Genomic DNA, 22,633 nt, shown 5'->3' with positions numbered 1-22,633 from the left:
CAGAACATTGCATCCGTCATAAATTGAGGATGCTGCAACAGTCATAAGTGTGAAAAATGACCATAAGTTGCTTTTTCAGTGCCATTGTAACTTCAAACAGTCACTAAGTGAAGTGTTGTAAGTTGAGGATTACCTGTATTACCTGTATTACCTTTGTCAAACTTTTACAGTATTTGCCTTTCTATGTTTGGAAATATTATTCTGCAATAATAGACCTCCTTTCAGATATTTGGACACTCTTCTCATATTCACAGAACATCAGCATTAGAAGGAACCTTGGAGCTCTTCTAGTCCAAGCCAGTGCTTGAGCAGGAGATCCTATACCATTTCAGATAATTGATTGTCCAATTTCTTCTTAAAAGCCTCCAATGATGAAGCACCCACAACTTCTGAAGGCAAACTGTTCCATTGGATGAGTGTTCTAACTGTCAGGAAGTTTCTCCTTAGTTCTAGGTTGCTTCTCTCCTTAGCTAGTTTCCATCCATTCCTTCTTGTCCTGCTTTCTGGTGCTTTGGAAAATAGGTTAGCCTGCTCTTCTTTGTGGCAGCCTTCAAATATTGGAATATTTGTCACCCCTATTCCTTCTTTTTACTAGACTAGAGAAACCCAATTCCTGCAATCATTTTTTCTTATGTTTTAGCCTCCAGAACCCCAATCATCTTTGTTGCTCTTTTCTACACTCTTTCCACTGTCTCAACATCTTTTTTATATCATGGTGACCAAAATGCAGTATTCCAAGTATGGTCTTACCAAGGCATTATAAAATGGAACTAACACTGCATGTGATCTTGATTCTATAGCTCTGTTAACAGAGCCTAGGATTGCATTGGCTTTTTTGGCAGCTGCAGCACACTGTTGACTCATATGTGTTTGTGTACTAGGACTCCAAGATGTCTCTTGCAGTTACTGCTGTCGAGCCAAGTTTCACCTAATCTGCCCTTGTACATTTGGTTTTTCTTGGCTAAGTGTAAAACATGTGCTTCAAGTGTTCAAGTCTGTTGAGATCCATCTGAATCTTGAGCCTATCTTCTGCGGTTTTGGCAATTCCTGCCAGCTTGTGTCTGCAAATTTGATGAGTTCCCCTTCTATTCCCTCATCTAAATCTAAATATTCCCACATGGTTTTCTTTAGTCAAGGCTGAATATATCCATTAGGACTTTGGATCCAGGACTTTGGATCCAGTCTGCAAAAGGTGCTTCAGAATACATGGAAGTACCGATGTAGCACATGTCAGCAACATTTCAAAGCAGCTGTTTTACTTGGGATCTCCATAAAATTGCAATTGGTGCCATGCCAGGAAAGGGTGCAGCACATAACTGTAGATGCCACTTTTGTATTCTCATCCACTCTGGTGTACCTTCTGGAGGCTGGGTCCAAAGCACTGCACAGCTCTAATAGCAGTTCCTTCAACCTCCATATAAACCTTTATAAAATTTGAACACATACAAGCTTCCATTCCCTGATTAGGTTTCTCCATCAATCTTGAACTGAAATTCTGCTGTTTGAACAAGCTCTTCATAATGATCTGATGGGATGCATATCCTGTTCTGAAAGAAGACTGATGCCAAATAGGTTTGAATTGTTCTACTTTCTCTTTGTTAGTTTTTACTTTTTGTTCTTCTTTTTGTTCTTCTTTTATTGTGAACTTACATGGAAAATATTTTTTTCTCAGCATAATTCATTAGCCTTGATTTATTTTACACACACACACATGTGTGTGTGTGTGTTTGTATGTATTTTAGACTATTTAGACTACTGCCTGTTCGATGGCCTTCAAGATAGGCTGAAACAGGAAATAAAGATTTGCCCCATGTTTGGGGCCTAGCAAGGTAATCTAAATAGTTAAGTATTTGACACATATCTCCCCTTGCAGAAAGCTAACAAAGCGAGAGAGATCCTGTGGCTCAAGAGGTAAATACAACTGCCTAATGTGCAATCAGCCCAGGTTCGAATCTCAGAAGGGTATGGCTGACTGATGAAAACTAATAAGTTTGAAATGCATTTCAGTCTCCCTTAATTCTTTGTTAGTAATTTACATAAATATATATGAGCTGTCCAGTGTGACTACTGCCTGTTCGATGGCCTTCAAGATAGGCTGAAACAGGAAATAAAGATTTGCCCCATGTTTGGGGCCTAGCAAGGTAATCTAAATAGTTACGGTAAGTATTTGACACATATCTCCCCTTGCAGAAAGCTAACAAAGCGAGAGAGATCCTGTGGCTAACTGCCTAATGTGCAATCAGCCCAGGTTCGAATCTCAGAAGGGTATGGCTGACTGTTAGTAATTTACATATATATATATATGTAAATTGTGTAACTGGTTGGTTTCTTCTGCTGCCTTCTATTTTTTCCCCATCTGGAATTGTTTGTTACTGTACTTTTTTGGGAAATTCCACTAGTCTTTGACTTCTTTTCCCATTATTTTGTTCTGCTGCAGGAATCTAGTTTTCTGTTGTGGCCCCAACCCCTGAGCCTGTCCTACCCGAGGAAGAGGACTCTGAGGATGATGGGGAGGAACTGGCAAGGCCTCCCTCTCCGGGACCCTCCCCTCTGGCAAGGCCTCCTTCTCCAGGGCCCTCCTTTCTGGCAAGGCCTCTGTCTCCATCTGAAGGCTGACAGGAGCAGCCTGGGAGTAGCCAGGCTGGGAGCCAGGCTAGGACGGAGCTCAAGCAGCTGCAGCAGATACAGTCTAGCGAAGATGACTCATGGCTAGACCCCCGAGAAAGACGCAGGGCCAAGCGTTTACAGCAGTGTAGGAAGAGTAGGAGGACCAGGGATTAGCTGAGTCATTGAGCCACACCCCACTAGGTACAAAAGGGGGTGTGGCTGCTCTCAGAACTTTGTGACAAACAATAGTTTAAACAACTTCTGGTCACATCTTCAGAACTCTGCTTCTTGTTTGAAACCCTGGTCTGAATTCTTGGCAACGCTTCTGTACATCTGCTTCTGAACTGTTTGTTTGGACATTATCTCATTCCAGCAGATGCTTGAGGTAACAGCCTATTTTGCTGCCAAGGCCTTATCTGAAGGCAATTAACTACAGCCTGTAGAATTAACTCTTGCTAGTTGTGCCTACTTGTCTGTTTGTTTGTACTCCAGAGGGGGGAACAGAACATTATCATTGTTTTGATAACTGACAAATTAGTGCTCTTAAAATCAAGAATGCTAGCATTCCATAATTGTCCAAATGTTCCTACTGTTGTATTTCTACCTACTATTGTATTTCTACCTATAGCCTTTATCTAATAGGCTACAATTAAGTCAAACTCATGTTTTTCTCTGCCTTCTGAAGGAAAATATTTCCAAAAGGTTGCTAAAAGGTCTATCTCTGAACACACAGTATGTTGGCATATTTAACATCCTCTGGGTTTGACAGATATTCATGTCTATCCTAAGTATCTTCCCTCTCCTTCTCTTTCAACATCCTGAAAAAGATCAATGCTATCTTCTTAGCATTGTGTAGCTGGTACCTAAAAGATACCAATAAATTAACAGAAAGTCTCTCTCACTGAAATGTATTCCTCCACTGTAATTAAAGGCTCTTAATTTATGGAAATTTAGAAATTAGCCCCTCCCCCTAAGACAGCAATTTTATTTGAGCACTTTATGGAGTTTGAAAACAACCCAAGATTTAAGCCTGCTGGTCAGTCAGTGGCACTAAACCGTATACTTCTAGTCACTGAGAAATAGGAAAATGAACTTCTTAATTTGCATTTTTAACCTACTCCATCCTATAAATACAATCTGAGTAACAAAAATTTTAGGGCATAACACAGGATAAAATAAAATATGTGACTTACACTAAAGAAGATCATGTTTTCCATATAATATTTCCATTTTAACCAGAACTTCCTATAGGAACCTGGTATGCTGTATTAAATTATTAATTATTAATAATGCTGTATTAAATTCTTTTCACCAAGAATTGGTTGTATATTTTACTTTACTATTAATGGGTGGAATGACCTTTATGCAGGGCTGAAATGGAACAAGACTGCATATTTAAGGGATTTTGATTTCCATCATACAATAGCTAGCACAGAAAGGAATATTCCTTTTTCTTGATCATTACCGAAAGATCCAGCATGCCATTCTTGTGGACAAAGTTGCTGGTCCCATCTATGTGATCTGTATCTTCCAGGCAACTATAGTTGATACAAGAATCTGTCAGACTTCGAGGGAGATTGGCACATGCCAGGGGCTCATGGGGCATTTCCGGTATGGGCACCTGGTTGCAGAGCTTGCGCATGTGCTCACTGAAGAAGTCAGCATAGCCCACATTGAAAGAGGCCAGCGTGGTATTGAAGGTGGCCACTGTGATGGTGGAAATTTGGGAACGTACTGCAAGAGAGCATTACAGATATTAGTTCATTGGACAGAGCACTTGATATGAAGGTGTAAGCTGATTCATTTAAGTACAATATTCAGCTCTGGAACATTACGATTATTTACAATTAATTAAGTGTATAATGACTAGAAGCTGAACTAAATAGAGGAAAGAGAAATCTATTGGTCTATTCTGGAACTCTTGTAAGATCGGCAACATTTGGGAAAATATCAGCTGTTAAGAGTTCAAACAATATATCATCTTTATCTACAGTAATTATTACAATACTGCCCTCTTCTGATTTAATAAGAAGACACACATGTAGCTGGGAGTGATATAAGCAGAAGCCCTGAAAAACTCCTGGGTAACTCAAAGGTTTGCAATTTCTCATAGGAGAAAGGTGAATTAATGTACCCATATTCTAATTCTAACTAGTTGTCATATGGATTTCTTCAAGTACTCTGTGCTGGAATATCACTTGCTCAGTGCTCTTGAATATCACCTCACCATGGCTGTTGGAGTGGTCTGGCAGGTCAGTAACCAAAGTATGGTGGGAATGAGAATGCCGAGCACTCAGACTTTCCATCTCGGTAGGTGTATCGGAGCTGCCCCGCCTAGTAAATCTACCTGGAATAGGAAAAAAGACATGTGTTGTGCTGTTAGTGGTGCAGCATTATTTTAATTTTAATTTTAATTTTATTATGTTGTTGTCACCCATCTTGCTATTCTATCATTTACCCAGGAATCATTTGCAAACTGCATAATATTAAAAAAATAGGATTAGGATTCATAGGGACTGTACCTTTGTGGACTGTCACAATAGAAATTTCAGATCATTATAATGTCCACTGATTAAAGAGACTTTGAATGAGGCACAGTCAATTGGTTAAAGTGATGGGTTAAACAAAGTTGGCAAACTTGTTTACTCTGAACTGGGTTCAACAGGGGCCAGTTATAAATAATATGGGATTTTTCCTTTGTTCAGTCCATTGCCAACCAGTGAGTAGGGGTGAAGTGTAGGGAGGGTTATTTGGCTTTATATTCTTGCTCAAACACCAGCTATTTTTTTTTATTCTTATGCATCAGTTTCATGGCTCATAGTGTTTGATTTTGTTTTGATGAAAAATTATATCCCTTATTTTCTTTTCATGGATGACTCTTAAAAGTTCTGGAGTGAGCAGCTTCAAAAGCTGGAAATGACCAGGCATCTCCAGATCAGAGAGGCCTTGGAAGTGACAGCAAAACTGCAGTGAGGAGCACAGCCATTGCATTTCTTACTACCACAGGTACAAATGAGTGAGAAAGTACTATAAAGAAATGAAAATGCCCCTCTCCTTTCATGTGAGGTGAAGAGACCAAGAAAATGAGTATCTGAAGTTGTAATGCAGAGTGATCATTAAGTGAGTTAAGAGCTTTAGGAATTTGATTAGAATGGATCAATGAGCTGGAAGCAACCTGCTTCCAGTGGGCAGAAAATAATTATTGAATAATTATCCAGACTAAGCAAAAAACATATATGTAAGATTAAAAGAAAAATGTGCATAAGTAATAACATATAACAAATAGGATTTCTGTAGGATTAAATTGATACGTTATTACATTAAATGTTGTATATGGATTCTCCCTCAATCTTCTACCTCCTTCATGACTTTATTCCTCATTTCTCCTCCAATCTGGTCTGGTGATCCCTTAATTCACCAGAGGAGATTGGAGGATGTGTGAACAGTGCAAATAACACAAACCGTAAAATAGGAAAGAAGAATTCATTGTTGTTGTTCATGTTGTTATCAGGAGATGGACATCATTGTGCACACTTCATGATTATAAGTAACTGATGTCCACAATCAGTAGAAAACTCTGGTTATCAGAAAAGTTATTTGTCCTCAGTAATAGTCTCTCATTCACCTAGAATAGTGGTTTGCCACCCTCCTCTCTCAATGCCACGCCTGTCTTCACCAATCCCAGAGAAGCTGCCAAAAGAAAATGTGCTTCGAGTAGGTGATACATCCAAATGGTCTTCATGGAGAAGAAAGGGCATTCCCATCCGCCGCTGCCTTTTCTTTCCTGTGTGGTGGAAAGGAATAGAGCCCTTGCGCTCACGATCCTCCTTGCGGCTCTTGAACTGCAGGAAAAATGTAGAAGAAATCTATGCAGGACTCATGAAACAAGAATTCAGAGTTGCTTTAACAGTGAGATGGGTGGCATATAAATGTAATAAACAAACAACAAATCTCTTCTCTGAGGCTCAGATTCTTGAAACTAACCTGGAATTCATTTGCTTTTTCTTTGGGCCTAAACTGTTTTATCCAACTAGAGTAGGGGCAGGGAACATTTAGGCAACCAAAAGAGAACTTTTTCCCCCAGAAGGCTGAAGCTCCCAAAGTACTAAATTACCTCCTAGCCCATAACAATACAGAGTTTCTCTGGAAAGTGGATACTTGTCATTACAAAAAAGCCTATCCTGTTTTCATGTTTTTTCTACTTCAAAAGGGCTGGATACATTGGTAATCAGGGCATATGGGGCTGCAGGTAATTCTGATCCATGATTTGCCCAATCCTGATTTAAAGTAACAGAACTATGAAAGGGTGTGTGTTGCATTAATAATAATATTACAAGTGAACTTTAGCTCATTAGACATGGTTGGGTTTTAGACTGATGGAGGGTGGGTTTGGGATGCAAATGGTGTCATAAAATACAGAAGTGACCATGGCATTACAGTGGAATATGTACTTAATATATAAGATGGAGCAAGTGCCAATAAGACCGTAAAATATAGAAGATTCATAGAAGGTATAGATAGACAAGGCAGAAGATTTTTATAAGCTACATTTTAACAATGAAGATGTAGAAGACCAAGATGGAGGGGACATAAGAGAAAGGGATGCAAGACAGATGGCTATAGAAGGGAAGATACTAGGAACAAAGGATAGAGGAAATAAATCTGGAGAGACTACAGAGAAATATGAAGGCAGAGATAAAGAAACAAAAGAGATCCACACAACGAGAAGCACAAGACCCAGATATAAGTAAAATAAAGGGAGAAGAATGCAGGATTTTGTCACTGAATATTAATGGTTTAAACTCGCCAATGAAAAAACGGAAAATCTTTAATAAACTTATTTGTCAAAAATTAGATATAATAGCAATTCAGGAAGTTCATATAAAAGAACAACAAAAACACCTGTTAGACCAGCCAAAATTAGGAAATATATTTGTATCATTAGATCAACAAAAAAAGAGGGGGTGGTATTATATGTGAATGAGAAACTGGTAGCTAAACAAATCTATGAAGATAGAAAAGGTAGAATATTGATAGTAGAGGTAGAAATAAACCATAGGAAAGTAGTGATAGTAGAAATATATGCCCTGAATGGAAACCAAGAACAGTTTTTTAAAATGTTACATAATAAGATACGTGATATAGATCACAACAAGATCTCTGTGCTAGGAGACTTCAATGCTATTATTCATAATAATTTGGATTACAAGGGTAACAAGACCAGGAAAAGGAAAAGAAGAACATTACCAAGATCCTTTTTTAAATTGGCCAAAGACCTAAACATTCAGGACATATGGAGAGAAAGGAATCGTGAGGCAAGACAGTACACATACTGCTCAAATCGACACAGCTCGTGGTCTAGTATCGACATGATGTAGATGTCAAGGGAAATTAACTCTGAAGTTGAAGATGTGTGTACAGAGACAAGCACCTGGGCAGACCACAACCCTGTGAAATTTAGCTGGAAAGGGTCCAAAAAAACATCTAGATGGACTATACAAAGATCAATATTAAAAGAAGATGACTTCATACTAAAGATGGAGAGGGAATTGGACTTCTTTTTCAAAGAAAATAAAAATGAAGACACCTCTGTCCAAAATCATTGGGACACAGCTAAGGCAATTATGAGAGGAGTAGCTATAGCATATATGGTGAAAAAGAATAAGGAGAAAAAACAACAACAGAAAATGTTACAAGGGGAATACAAAAGATTAGAAACAATACTCCAACAAGAACCACAAAAAAGAATGTAAAACAACAAATGGACTTAATTAAACATAAACTCAACATCTTAGAAAAAGAAAAATCAGCACAACGGATAAGACCTACAAAACAGAATTTCTTCGAAAATGCAAACAAACCTGGTCGATGGCTTGCCCACAAACTGAAAAAACAAGGAGGGCTCGACCTCCTGAATTGGGAAAAATATTATCAAGCAGCAGTAGCGGTATGGATAAAGGATTGGATACACTTAAGGAACAGAAGACTACTAGCATTAGAAGGTCATGACATGCAAATTGGGTGGCATGCTATAATGTGGGATGGAAAATATAAGGCTCATCAGTACTTTCAGAATCATCATATTAGATGGGCACTATTAGATGTGTGGATAAAAATTAAAAATTTTAATTATATAGAAATCCCCAATTGGCTATCCATATTAGTGATTTTCATGCACCCCAAATTCATAAATTTAGGAAGTGTAATTACATATAAAGATCTCTTAGATGAAAATGGAGATCTGAAAACAAGAAAAAGATTATCAGAAGATGGTATAGAGTTGGAATGGTGGGCATACTTACAAATACAGTCACGATACAGAAAAGACAAAAAAGAACCAGGGATGATGATGATGATGATGATGATGATGATGATGATGATGATGATGATAATAATAATAATAATAATAATAATAATAATAATAATAAGAAGAAGAAGAAGAAGAAGAAGAAGAAGAAGAAGTAGTTGTTGTTGGAGGGGACCATTTCAGACAAATGGCTGTCCAGTCTCTTCTTAAAAACTTCCAGTGTTGGAGCATTCACCACCTCTGGAGGCAGGTTGTTCCACTGGTTAATTGTTAATTGTTCTAGGTTGCTTCTCTACTTGACTAGTTAAAATTAGTGCATACACAATTAGATAAAATTCTTCTAGGAACAGAAGATCAAATGATAAAAAAGATATATCAATATTTATTAGAACAGGATTTGTTAGAAGAACAGTTAAAAGAAATAATGTTAACCTGGAGTAAAAATTTTGGTTATTGTATTGACCTAGATAATTGGCAATCACTATGGGATAGAAATAGGAGGTTAATGCTAGCCACCTGCTATAAAGAGAATCTGTACAAGATGTTTTATAGATGGCACCTTCCCCCTACAAGGTTAGCAAAAATAGATTTAAAAAATCTCACCAACGTGCTGGAAATGCAGAAGGCTTCCAGGGACTTACTATCATATGTGGTGGGAATGTTCAAAAGCGCAAAATTTTTGGCAGCGGATAAAAAATTGGTTGGAAGAAATATTACTACAAAAAATTGATTTAAAACCAGAAACCTTCTTATTAGGAATTATTAACGATAAACTCAGCAAAGCATCTTTCTACTTATTAGTGCATATTTTAACTGCCGCAAGATTGGCATATGCCCAAAAATGGAAAAGAAAGGAAACACCCACTGAAGAAGAAATAATAGATAAAATTTTATCTTGCGCCGAAATGGACTGGTTAACCCTAGAGATCAAAAAAAGGACTGAAACGGAGTATTATGAAATTTGGTAAAATTTGTACAATTGGTTAGAGATAAGGAGGATCACTGAGATGACTATTGTTTGATTGGTTGATAATGTAAGGATTTCTTATCAGCACCTATATCAGGACACAACTGAAAGATATGTAAATATAACGCTGATGACTGAAAAACAGTTTACTAAAAAATTTACAGATGTTATATGTACAGTTTGTTATACTCTGTCCTGTCATAGAATGTATTTTAAGTTTTTGTTATTTCTTTCTGTAACATAAGGTAATACTAATAGTAGTGTTGTAGCTAGGGAACGCGGTGGCTCAGTGGGTTAGGACACTGAGCTTGTCGATCAGAAGGTCGGCAGTTTGGCGGGTCGAATCCCGAGTGCCGCATAACAGAGTGAGCGCCTGTTACTCGTCCCAACTTCTGCCAACCTAGCAGTTCGAAAGCACGTAAAAATGCAAGTAGAAAAATAGAGACCACTATGGTGGGAAGGTAACAGCGTTCCGTGCACCTTTGGCGTCTAGTCATGCCAGCCACATGACCGGCCACATGGACAAACGCTGGCTCTTCGGCTTTGAAACGGAGATGAGCACTGGCCCCTAGAGTCGGAAATGACTAGCACGCATGTGCGGGGGAACCTTTACCTTTACCTAGCTAGGGAAGTTGAATCATGTCCACTTTTGTTTTTAAATGTACATCTAATAAAATTTTCTAAAAAAAACAAAAACAAATTGAAAAAACAAAAGGAGAAAAGTTGGATTAGTAAATTACGAGATGACAAAGGGAGAATACACAATCAAGAAGAGGAGAAAAAAATCATAGACCAGGAATTCTATGAGAAATTATACAAGGAAGATAACCAGGAAAATGAGGAGAAAGCAGAGGAATGTTTCAAAAAAGCAACACTACCAAAAGTTACAGATGAAATTAAAAATATGTTGAATGAAGAAATTAGGATGACAGAGGTGATTACGGCCATTAATAAACAAAAATAATAATAAAGCATTGGGTCCTGACGGCCTTCCGACAGAAATCTATAAGGAACAACAAAACATCTTAGGACAACCTTTATTGGATGTGTTTAATGCGGTCCTGGATGAAGCAAAAACCCCAAGGTCATGGTCAGAGGCGAATATTGTTCTGATCCCAAAAGACAACACGGACCATACATCAATCCAAAACTATAGACCAATATCTTTACTTAACTCTGATTATAAGATATTTACAACAATTATAGCTGAGCGATTAAAAAGGTTTTTAAATTATTTTATACACGTGGATCAGAATGGATTTCTAGCCAAAAGACAAACTAAACACAACACTAGGATATATTGGATACACTAGAATACTATGAAATACATAGTGGACAACAAATGGCATTATTATTCTTAGATGCTCAGAAGGCTTTTGATAATGTTAAGAAGAGACTGGACAGCCATTTGTCCGAAATGGTATACGGTTTCCTGCCTGAGCAGGGGGTTGGACTAGATGATCTAAGGTCCCTTCCAACTTTATTATTATTATTATTATTATTATTATTATTATTATTATTATTATTATTATTATTATTATTAATCAAACAACTTAGGTATATGTATATGGGTGAAAAATTTATAAACATAATTAGGGCAATATATTCTAATCAGGAAGCTAAAATAATAATAAATGGGGAAGTAACCAGGAAATTTCAAATACAAAAAGGAACACGACAAGGATGCCCTTTATTTATTTTTATTTATTTTATTTTAATCCCATTTATATCCGGCCCTTCTCCGAAGACTCAAGCATTCACAGATGATTTGGTCTTTATTATGGAGGATCCACAACAATTGGGACCGAAACTGTTGGAAGAACTAGATAAATATGGAGAAGCCGCTGGGCTGAAAATAAATGATAAAACTAAAATGATTGTTAAAAATATGACGAATAAACAGAAAGAAAATTTGGCTAGGATTATGGATATACAAATAGTTAAGAAGATAAAATATCTAGGAATTACTATTACGGCCAGATGCACTTCAATCATAGAAGACAATTACGATAAAATAGTGAAACAAATAAAAGAAGACCTGGAAAGATGGGGAAACTTGAGTCTTTCATTGTTAGGGAGAATTGCTGTCGTAAAAAATGAATGTACTACCTAAAATCCTCTTCCTCTTCCAAAATATTCCTATACAACTAGATCAAAAAATTTTTGGGAACCTGAACAAACTGACACTAAATTTTATATGGCAAGGGAAAAAACTGAGGATTAAAATAAAACACTTGCAGGATGCTAAAGAAAATGAGGGTTTTGGACTACCGGACTGGGAAACACATTACTATGCAGCGGCGCTAACTTGGATTAGAGAATGGATAATTTTAAAGAATAAAAGATTATTAATTTTAGAAGGCCATGATTTGCAATTAGGCTGGCACGCATTCCTATGGAATGAGAAACAAGGGCTATATCAACATTTTCAAAACCTTCGGATTAGACAAGCGCTATTCAAAATTTGGAATAAAATTAGAAAACAAAATTACATTAAAGTACCAGTCTGGTTGTCCACCCTAGAGGTAATAGTTTACCCATATTGGTTTAATTTGTAAATCAGCACTACGTACAAAGATATTGTGAATGATGTGGGAGAATTGAAATCCAGACAGAAATTAGAACAACAAGGGATAAAATTGGAATGGTGGGCTTACTTACAGATACAAACACGATATGGGAAAGATAAGAAAGAGTGGGGGATAAATATTAAAGAAACTGCATTGGATAAAATCTTATTGGGGCCAGATGAGAAACAAATAAGGAAATTGTATAGACTGCTATTGGGGTATAAAATGATTGAGGAACAAGTTAAACAACCAATGCTGATATGGGCTAAAAATTTGGGACATGGTATCGATCTGGATATATGGCAAACTCTTTGGGATAGAAATAAAAAGATAATGCTGGCCTCAGCTTACAAAGAAAATTTATATAAAATGTTTTATCGGTGGCATCTCCCTCCAGCACGATTAGCCAAAATGTACAAAACAATATCCCCTAGTTGTTGGAAATGTTCCGAAGAATTCGGCACTTATTTTCATGTTTGGTGGTCCTGTAATAAGACGCAAAAGTATTGGCAAAAGATATGGATATGGCTAGAAGAAATATCAGGATGGAGAGTACATTATAGACCAGAATTTTTCCTGCTTGGCATAACAACAGAGAAACATACCAAAGAAGAGTTAGATATAATGATACACATCATCACAGCAGCAAGAATGACGTTCGCCCAGAAATGGAAAAAATAGTGAAATAACTGATGAGAGTGAAGTGATAAATAAAATTTGGGCGTGTGCAGAAATGGACAAGTTAACTTTGGAAATAAAAAATAAAGATGAGTCAGATTATTACAAAATTTGGAATAAGTTTTACCTATGGTGGGAACAGAAAGGAAGGTCTCAATAGAGATATACAGGATGCTGATTTCACACATTACTAGAATAAGTTGGTTGATAAGATTGAATATCGTATAATTGTATATAAATGATATGTACATAAAATGTATATAAAACACAAAAATGATGTAAGACACCTTGTCCAAAGTTTTAAATAATAAAATTTGCAATAAAAAAGACCTTAAAATATTAGGTTATGTGCATCTGGAGTTGGATTCAGTAACTGGAACTGATTATGTATTTGTGAAATTAGTGAACAGAACCTTTTAACACATAAGAAAATATTCTGATTTTCTCTATATTGCATGGAAGCATTAGAATACTTCCACAATGTCTCAAAGTAACGTTGTCCTCTGGAGCACTCTTAAATATCCAGTTTCATTTTGGCATCGTTGCACTGTCACAAACAATTACCAAAATATACTTGAGGACATTCAAAAGGCTGTGCGACAAGTTAAAGAAAGTACAGCAGTTGCACTTAACAATCTCCTGACTTTTTCTTAATGAAAAGCAGCCTGAAGAAAATGGTCTCCCTGCAGACCATTTTGCTATTTAAAAAAACCTCTTCTCCCCCCTTCCCCCCAAGTTGTTCTTCCTATCAACTGCAGGAGATGGCTTTGTGAAGGCGACTTTGATTAGAAAAAATAACAATTTCCTTGCAATTGCTTTTAGTTTGGTTTGTTTCATTAGATGGGAGTTTGTTCCATGGTTTCCCAGTATGTTTTTTTCCCAAAATGAAAAGCAATGTGTTTACTGCTTGGGGTCCTCCTGATCTTTAGGCAGAGGTCTGCCATCTCTTATTGGCCACAGACCTGTACTGGTCATAGATCTTAATTGTGCCCCATTGTGAAAAGAGCAACCACAAATATAAGGCTAAATCCAGCTGCAATATTAGACCTCCCTCTAGTAAAATGCAGTTGGTGTTTCATGAAGGGATCACACATGAACTTTAAAACATCATGATTTTACCTTTTTAAATATATTCATTCCCAAATCAGAGGAGAGATCTGGAACTGCTGGTCTCCGCAGGTTAGTTAAGGATACTTTGGCAAAAGCTTCAGTACTTAATGATTTTTCTTCCTCATTACATTTCATTGTGAGATCCTACACTCCCCAAGAGAGACAAGAAAAACATGAGCCTGACTAGGAAAAAAGGTATTTTTTTTTCCTTTTCGTGAACACTGTCAGCATTTGTTTCCTTTGGATGATAGAGAATTGGGACCTTGTGGTAGTGCTTGAACTGTAAGGTTTTTGAATATGAATAAAAAATAGTTTAGTCATATTCAAAAGTTTGCAGTGTTTTTTGCATCAGTTTCCTATCACTGCAGACATCCTTCTGTCCATATTCCAGTTTTCTCTCTATAATCTAGCAGTGTTCTCTAGAAAGTACAGAGAACAATCTTCCCTGGCTACTTTGGGATCCTCATTTCAGGTCTTGTTTCTTGAAAGCCTTATTTTTCTGCAGACTTCAGGATTTAACTAAAGTTCTTGCTGTTCCTAAATATCTGCTTATTTGCACTTCTATCTGTATCTTTTTTTTCCTCTCTCTCTCTCTCTCATTAAATGTTCTTCATTGATTCTCATGTTTGATAATACAGAAAAATTTTAATCAACACTTCCTCTGTTTCCATACAAATATCAAGAGTTCCTTATAAGTATAATGATGTCCATGATCTTTTGCTTCTTATTTTATTTAGGTTCTTTTAGCATAATCACCCATGTATAGAAATACATCAGGAGTAAAAGAGAAGTAAAGAGACATCAACAATCTACAATAAGTAAAGCTCAGTATGTATGTCTAGAATTTTAATCATAATAATGACTACTTTGTTCAGTCATACAGAGTTAAACCTGAACTACAATCCTAGCTTGCAACTGAACTTTTGACCAGGTCTTAATACTTAAAACTGGAAATATTAGCCACCCAATTGCCTGATTTTCAATCAATCAATCAACCAATCAGTCAGAATAGAGCTGGAAGGGACCTGGAAGGTCTTCTAGTCCAGCCCCCTGCTCAAGCCATTTCAGACAAGTGACTGTCCAGTCCCTTCATAAAAAACCCCAGTGTTGAAGCACCCACAACTTCTGAAGGCAAGCTGTTTCACTGGTTAATTGTCCTCACTGTTAGGAAGTTTCTCCTTAAATTCCAGGTTGCTTCTCTTCCTGATTAGTTTCCATCCATTGTTTCTTGTCTTGCCTTCTGGTGATTTGGAAAATAAATTGACCCCCTCCTCTTTGTGTCAGCCCCTCAAATACTGGAATATTGCTATCATGTTCCCCCCCCCACATACACATACACAGTCCTCCTTTTCTCTAGACTAACCAAACCCCAATCCTGCAAGTATTCTTCATATGTTTTAATCTCCAGGTCTTTAATCATGTTAGTTGCTCTTCTTTGCACTTTTTCCAAAGTCTCAACATCTTTTTTGTAATCTGGTGACCAAAACTGGATTCAGTATTCCAGGTGTGGCCTTACCTGTGTTTTGTGAGTATTGACTAGTGAGGGAGCAGCAGCCACCATGGAACTACTGCGTGGCCTTGGCAATGGTGGGAATTCTGGGTCAAATGATTTCTCTGGCTTTTCTTCTAACATGTGGCGCAGCCGCTGAAGATAATACATCAAGGACCATTGTGTGCCTTCCTCAGACCAGTGTGGCTGAAGCAGGCATCGTAATACAGCAACATCAAAGTAAGTGGCATAGCGCGACTTTTGGCATGGTGGGATCACCAAAGACACCCTGTTACAAAGAGCAAAAAAAAAGCACATTAATCCAACCAGTTGAGGATTCAAGCAACAATCAAGATTTGGACCCCCAGATAACAGTCTGTTTTTTCATCCTGTATAGAGTTGTTAATATCAGCATGATCTTAACAGACGATCCCCAAATGTGGTATATTATGTGACCAAACCCCCTTATTTTGAAAAAGGGAACACAAATTATTTAATATGAAATGTAGCTTTTATTCCAAGACTTAGGAGAGTGAAGAAGAATGAAAGGGGCTCAGTTGATCCTGGGCATGAATTTAAGCATTGTTGGGAAGAAACAGCTCCTCTTTGGATTCCGTGAAAACCTGCCCAATTCTCCTGTCATCTCCACTGGGCACACATTTCAGATCCTCCACATGTGATAATTACATTAAGTAAGTTTCAAACAGGTCAAAGTACTAGCTTATAAATTATGCTTGAAAACCAAGGGCCCAAGCACAACTAAAGGACTGGTCTTAAATTTACACATGAATGTACTCTTCTTAGATTGCCAAAGAATTGTTGGCTTTTTAGGACTACACTCCCATGGGCCACTCTGAGGATAAAGTCCCACCGCAAAAGATTCATAAAATTGAATATAGACATGATCATACTTCCCACATTTGTAGCAACATAAACTCATAATTTTTAACTTGGTTTTAACTATTGTATATATCGGGCATAAATTATTTGTTTTTTTAACTTTTATACATTGTTTTTTAATATTTATTGCCCTGTGCACCGCCCTGAGTCCTTCGGGAGAAGGGCGGTATAAAAATTCAATAAATAAATAAATAAATAAATGATACAATTTCTTTCTCTCATTCTGCTTTTTGCATCAGTATATATATATGTACCTGCACCCCACCCAGCCCCATGCATTTACAATCACTACATCATGATATAGCTTTTTCCCCTCGTTCATTTTTTTTTCATTTTACCATGCCACCAAACACGTTCATCCTTCTCATTAGCTCCACATACTTCTGTGGCACCCTGCTTCATTTTTCCCCCACTCCATTCCCAGTAGCTTTCATGTCTTCTTTCTTTATTGCCTGCTTTCCAGTCATTCTGACAGGAGACAAATCTATCTTCTAATACTTTTATACAAATATATAAAATTATATTGTTGTAACTACAGACCTCCATCCCTGTTAATATTTTCCTTTCACTTTTGTTTCTTTCAGGTTTTTTCCTTTCCTTTATTTTTCATTTGCCTCCAAAATCCATTTTCAATACTGCAATAAAATTCTCTCACCCACATTCTAAACCTCTCACACGCTTGAATTCTTCGTTAATTCTCTTAGTCATTCATCACAAACAACTAAAGCAATAATGCTTTTTAGTTTTATATCCATTTTTGTTATATGTACTTAAACATAAAGTTATGTTTAGACCATGTATTTGAAACTAAAGAGAAACTCATCAAATAGTCACCACTGTTATTCATTGGAGGGTCTTCAAATGGCCTTTTCATATTTTATGAATGCTATCATCTTGATCCTGCCCATCCATTCCTGTCAGTAGCAATATATTTTCCCCCGTAGACATTCACTCACAATGTTGCTACTCAGTTCTGGTTCTTCTATTATCACAATTCATTGCAGCATATCATGCGAGTATCACCGACATATGGATTCCTGTTTTCATATGCTCCCATAACAGTCTAGATGGCATTAATTCGTATTTCCTAACACAAATTTTAACACTTGCCTCCCATAATTACACCTACACCTTCACTTCCTAGCATGTATTGCTGGATGCCACTTCATTCAGATCTATTACAACTTTCCTTTTTTATGCTCAACCTCTCTATTTTCATTTCATTTCATTTCATTTATTAATGCTATTTACAATGTACTCTTTTATTCCAAGTTTGAATAATCTGTAAGGCTTAGTTATCACCTATTAAGTACATAGATTTGACTTCCACTCTCTTCATGGTTTTGATCAATCAGATAGAAAAGCTAGAAAGAGGGTTAGCAAACTTTGTTGTTCCCATGTCCTTTATAATATTCTCTGATAATGGTATGGACAATACTAGTCAGTGTGGTACATTTGAGCCAGTATGTCACAAGCAACTAGAGCCCAAATTTACCCTAAACATGACATCCTATGAAAGCTTGGATAGGTAAAGGTAAGGTAAAGGTTCCCCCGCACATGTGTGCTAGTCGTTTCCGACTCTAGGGGCCGGTGCTCATCTCCGTTTCAAAGCCGAAGAGCCAGCGCTTGTCTGAGGACGTCTCTGTGGTCATGTGGCCAGCATGACTAGACGCCAAAGGCGCACGGAACGCTGTTACCTTCCCACCGTAGTGGTCCCTATTTTTCTACTTGCCTTTTTACGTGCTTTCGAACTGCTAGGTTGGCAGAAGCTGGGACGAGTAACAGGCGCTCACTCTGTTACGTGGCACTTGAGATTTGACCCGCCAAACTGCCGACCATCTGGTCGACAAGCTCAGCGTCCTAACCCGCTGAGCCACCGCGTCCCTACCGAAAGCTTGGATAGTTACTCTAAAAACTACCTTGTTCTCAAGTAGCTTATTTATTCATATCTCACACACTGAATAGATGAATAAATTTAAGTATTCATTGTGACTATTGTAAGAAACAGTCATCCCAATTTTTTCTGGATAATATATGATTCATTAAAGGATCCACTTTTATGAAACGGGTACAAACTGATAAACAGATGAAAGAAAATTTGAATTTCCCCCCCTTATAAATAGAATGTAAGATAAATATACAGTCACATTATCTTTCACAGAGAAACAAAAATGTAAGAAAAATGTAACAGTGAGACTATTTGGGGAAGAAAGCTAAGGCACCATTCCAAATTACTTCCATCAGAATTATACAAAATGTTTTGCTGTGCTAAATAAGAATTTCCTAGTGTGTCCCTGTAACAGAATACCTAATGAATTGTACAGCAAAGGCTTTTTGAGCAAATTGAAAGATCAGATAAATTACCGTTGATTGAAATAGTTACATTCAATGTTCCAATTTCTGACATGCCTTATGCAGAAAAAAAAGTTTCCCAAGCCAACTACAAATGTGTGGTCCACAATACAAATAAACAAATAGCAATATGTTTAAAAAGGGGGGGGGTTAGCTATTTCCTACACACCTTAGATAGACCTAGATTACAACAATGTCATCTTATTATTACTATTAAGTATTACCAGGATAAAATACATAATGATTTTAGTCAATATTGAAGAAATTGATGTGTTTTTATGCAATATAACTGTTCCTAATATTATGACTTATGCCTTGTTTATTCACCATTAGGCATCTCTTAAAAAAAGAATAGATAATGTTAAATTTATGAAAACAAGAGCTATTGCTATCATTGTACTATTTGGCAATTTAAGAGAGTATTCAATTAACTGAGTAGCATGACAAACTCATTTAGTCCTTGGGTTACACTGGCAATTGGAACCAGAATTTCTACTGCTAAGCAATGTGGTCATAAAGTGCAATGTCACATGACTACATTCCTTAGTGACGGCAATCATTGCAATCCCCATTGCCATCATAACCCCCAGAACTGTGTGGATTGTTAAGCAGAAGGACTCCCATACTAGGAGTATGGGATGTGTGTGCAGGCATTCTGGTGGTGGGTCTGCAGGCAGGTGTGCATTACAGTGCAGGCAGGTAGGGGTTGCAATGGAGTATGAGATCCCTCAGGAGGACCAAATTGTCTTTGCAACCTCCTACTGGCTTCTTCATGGACTTTGCTTGTATGAAGCCAGCAGGTAAGGTCACAAATGGTACTCATGAGACCGAAGGATGCTATAACTCTTGTAAATGCGAGCCGGTTGCTAAGTGGCTGAATCATAATCATACGACCAAAGGTTTGCTGAAATGGTCATAACTTTAAGGACTGGTCATAAATTCTCCTTGTTCAGTACTGTTGCAACTTTGAACAGTCAATGAACGAGTGGACTATCAATATATGATACTTTGTCATATATTTCTATGCTTCCTACAAACTCTATTAAGTTTATTCAGATTTATAAAAATAGGTATTCCACTTATTGCCTGAATTCTTTTAAATCTACGAATAATTATTTCAGTGAATTTTTTTTCATGTGTTCTTGTAAATATATCAGATTCTTAGCTCAAAGAAAAATTAGCATAAATAGATGGATAAAAATTCAGCTGAATTACTGGAAGAAATACATTTGGTAAACATTTATATTGCTTCAACATTGTTATATTTAATTAGCAGCATTTCTAGGTAAACATCCTTATGTTGTTTCAAAGAGATATGTAGGATATTAGGAAATTGAATACTGCAAGGACAAACTCCTACAATTTATTTATCTAAATTAAGCAGTTATATGATGATGGCAGTTTTAATCTTCCTGACTTGCAGCTTTATCATTGGTATATGTTTTGACTTCTCTCTATGGGACACAAGCAGTCTGGTAACACACCTTTGTTAGTACAAGTAGTAAGTTATTATGTAATTCCTCTGAAATTATGGGAAGGGTCTTGGCTTCATTTTTAGCAATAGTTCTGTTCTGTCTCCTGCATTAAATACAACAAAGTAGGTCTGGAAGTCATTTGGTTTGAGTCAGTGGTGTTGGCTTTTTCTAAATTATTTTTGCTCCCATAGTGCCCACTTTTCCACTTCTATTTCTCTTTCCCCCTCTCTCTTAAAGCAATTTTTAAAATGTACAATTTTTTTCTACTTAATTTTAATTGCACACTAAGCTCACTGAGTCAGTGATTGCACACTTTCCCCAAAGACCAGAATGTTATGATTGTTTGAATTTTATCTTCAAGGACAGAAATAATTGTATAAAAAGCTGGATCAGTAAGTAGAGCAAACAACATTTATTCTGTTCCTGCTTGTTGCTAGGCAACACCCTCTCCAGTTCCATTTGGAGTGATCAATGAGTTCAGCAAATGAAGAGAAATTAATGACGCAGGCTTGAGACCCTGCCTGCAGCTCCATTGCCATAGTGACCACCCAGCTCAGTTTCAGACACTGAATGCTTTGTTGTATTTTAAACCTGCATATTTGAGAGCGGGGGGAAGGACCCAATACATAGAAAATACCAATTTGATTTCCTAATTCTTTTTAACCATCTGCCAGGCATGTGTATGTTGTTCCTTTCTATATATGTAAGGCACAATTAATATGTCTTTTGACTTCTCACTAGAAAACAATAGGTGCCACATTTCTACAATTTCATCAATAACACTGTGTTACGTAACTATGGGTCCTGGAACCAGATAAACAGGGTTGGTCACACATTTGTCATATCAAATAAGGCATCCAGTGGATAGATAAAGGCAGGAAATGTAAGCATTAGATGTGTTTCATTTCAGGGTCTATATAAAGAACTTCCCCAGTTCATACAAAACAAACCATTATCTTTATTTTTTTTAAGTATTTTATGAACAAAATGATTTCTGTTCAGCTTTTGAAGTGTGACAAAGTGTTCTAAGGTGTTCAAGACTACAATTCCACAATGACTAGGAAATTGAGGAGTCTAATGATTATAGTCCCGTGATCCTGGCAGGACCTTTGGTTGAATACAGCTATATTACTGTACTAAGTCAATCTCTGCTCAAAATGAAAAAAGGCAGTGAAAAACCTGCACTTTAAACACATTATAATCTTAGGGTTTCCAGTAGGACTTTGGACAGAAAGATGATATAGAATAAAGGAAAGCAAAGGAGAACAGAATTATCCTGGTGCCTTAACCATTACGCCAAACTGGTTCTCTTTAACAGAAGTAACTTTCTGATTTCATAACTTACTCTTTGTAACTAATTGAACTGAAACGGATGAATTTCAACCTTGTAGAAGAATGCCTACCGAGGATAGGGTGTTCCTTTCTCTTGAGATGCTTGGGATGAGATGCTCCCATCAATGGAATTTCCACGGTAGCAGCCCAGGAAGGCTCGTCTTGGTGGAATGGAGTCTGGTTCTGTTGATTCACACACTATCTGCAGGCCAGGAAGAGACAAGGTTAAACTATAGACTGTGTAGATAAACCCTGAGATCAACCCCATTGTGACTACTAATTCAAGCAAAAAACCCACCAGATATTGTCTTGAAAGTTTCTGTAAGTTAGGATTGAAGAAAAATTGCATCTCCCAGTCTTATAGGTAAATTGTAATTATTTTTAGAGCTTGTAGAATGCAAACAAATGGACATGATGAGACATGGAAAGAAAAGAATTTGTAAGTACTGTAAATCAGGTCCCAGTTCTCCCTGGGATTATTAAATCACACTTATGCTATATCACTTCCAACAGCAGGTGAAGGATCATGCAATCTGTTGCATTTTGAATGCGTATAATTATTATATGTCACTTAAAAAAACAAAACCATCAAGAGAAAGCCATTTTTAAATAAAATGTTCAAATGCTTACTCATTTTCTTTGGAGGACATATTGTAAACATGCTCATACAATGGCTGTTGGGGGAGGACAAACTACTCACAAAGTGGCAGCAGACATGACCAGTCACAAATACTTACAGGAAGGCCAGGTATTATGCTTACCCCCTGTCATCCCCTCCACCCTCACAAGATGTTTTCTGACAGTCCTGGTTAATTTGTTCCTTTTTTTCTGGCTAGGTGGGGACAC

The 22,633-nt window shown here is 37.1% G+C and overlaps 1 protein-coding gene across 1 annotated transcript in view; it reads right to left on the bottom strand.

Moving 5' to 3' along the window:
• Positions 1-22,633, bottom strand: part of UNC80 (unc-80 homolog, NALCN channel complex subunit) — a gene marked incomplete at its 5' end in the record, with an annotated part of 181,259 nt that overhangs the window by 130,257 nt on the left and 28,369 nt on the right. Inside the window, 6 exons of the mRNA XM_081341722.1 lie at positions 4,073-4,341; positions 4,835-4,954; positions 6,233-6,449; positions 14,249-14,383; positions 15,756-16,017; positions 21,859-21,989. Of these exons, the coding sequence (XP_081197848.1) occupies positions 4,073-4,341; positions 4,835-4,954; positions 6,233-6,449; positions 14,249-14,383; positions 15,756-16,017; positions 21,859-21,989 (1,134 nt within the window). The remainder of the gene's footprint in view (positions 1-4,072; positions 4,342-4,834; positions 4,955-6,232; positions 6,450-14,248; positions 14,384-15,755; positions 16,018-21,858; positions 21,990-22,633) is intronic.

The sequence above is a fragment of the Vipera berus genome (assembly GCF_964194415.1).
Source record: "Vipera berus genome assembly, chromosome: 1".
NCBI lineage: Eukaryota > Metazoa > Chordata > Lepidosauria > Squamata > Viperidae > Vipera > Vipera berus.
The sequence above is the reverse complement of the archived record's forward strand: the minus strand, read 5'-3'. Positions and strand labels throughout refer to the sequence as shown.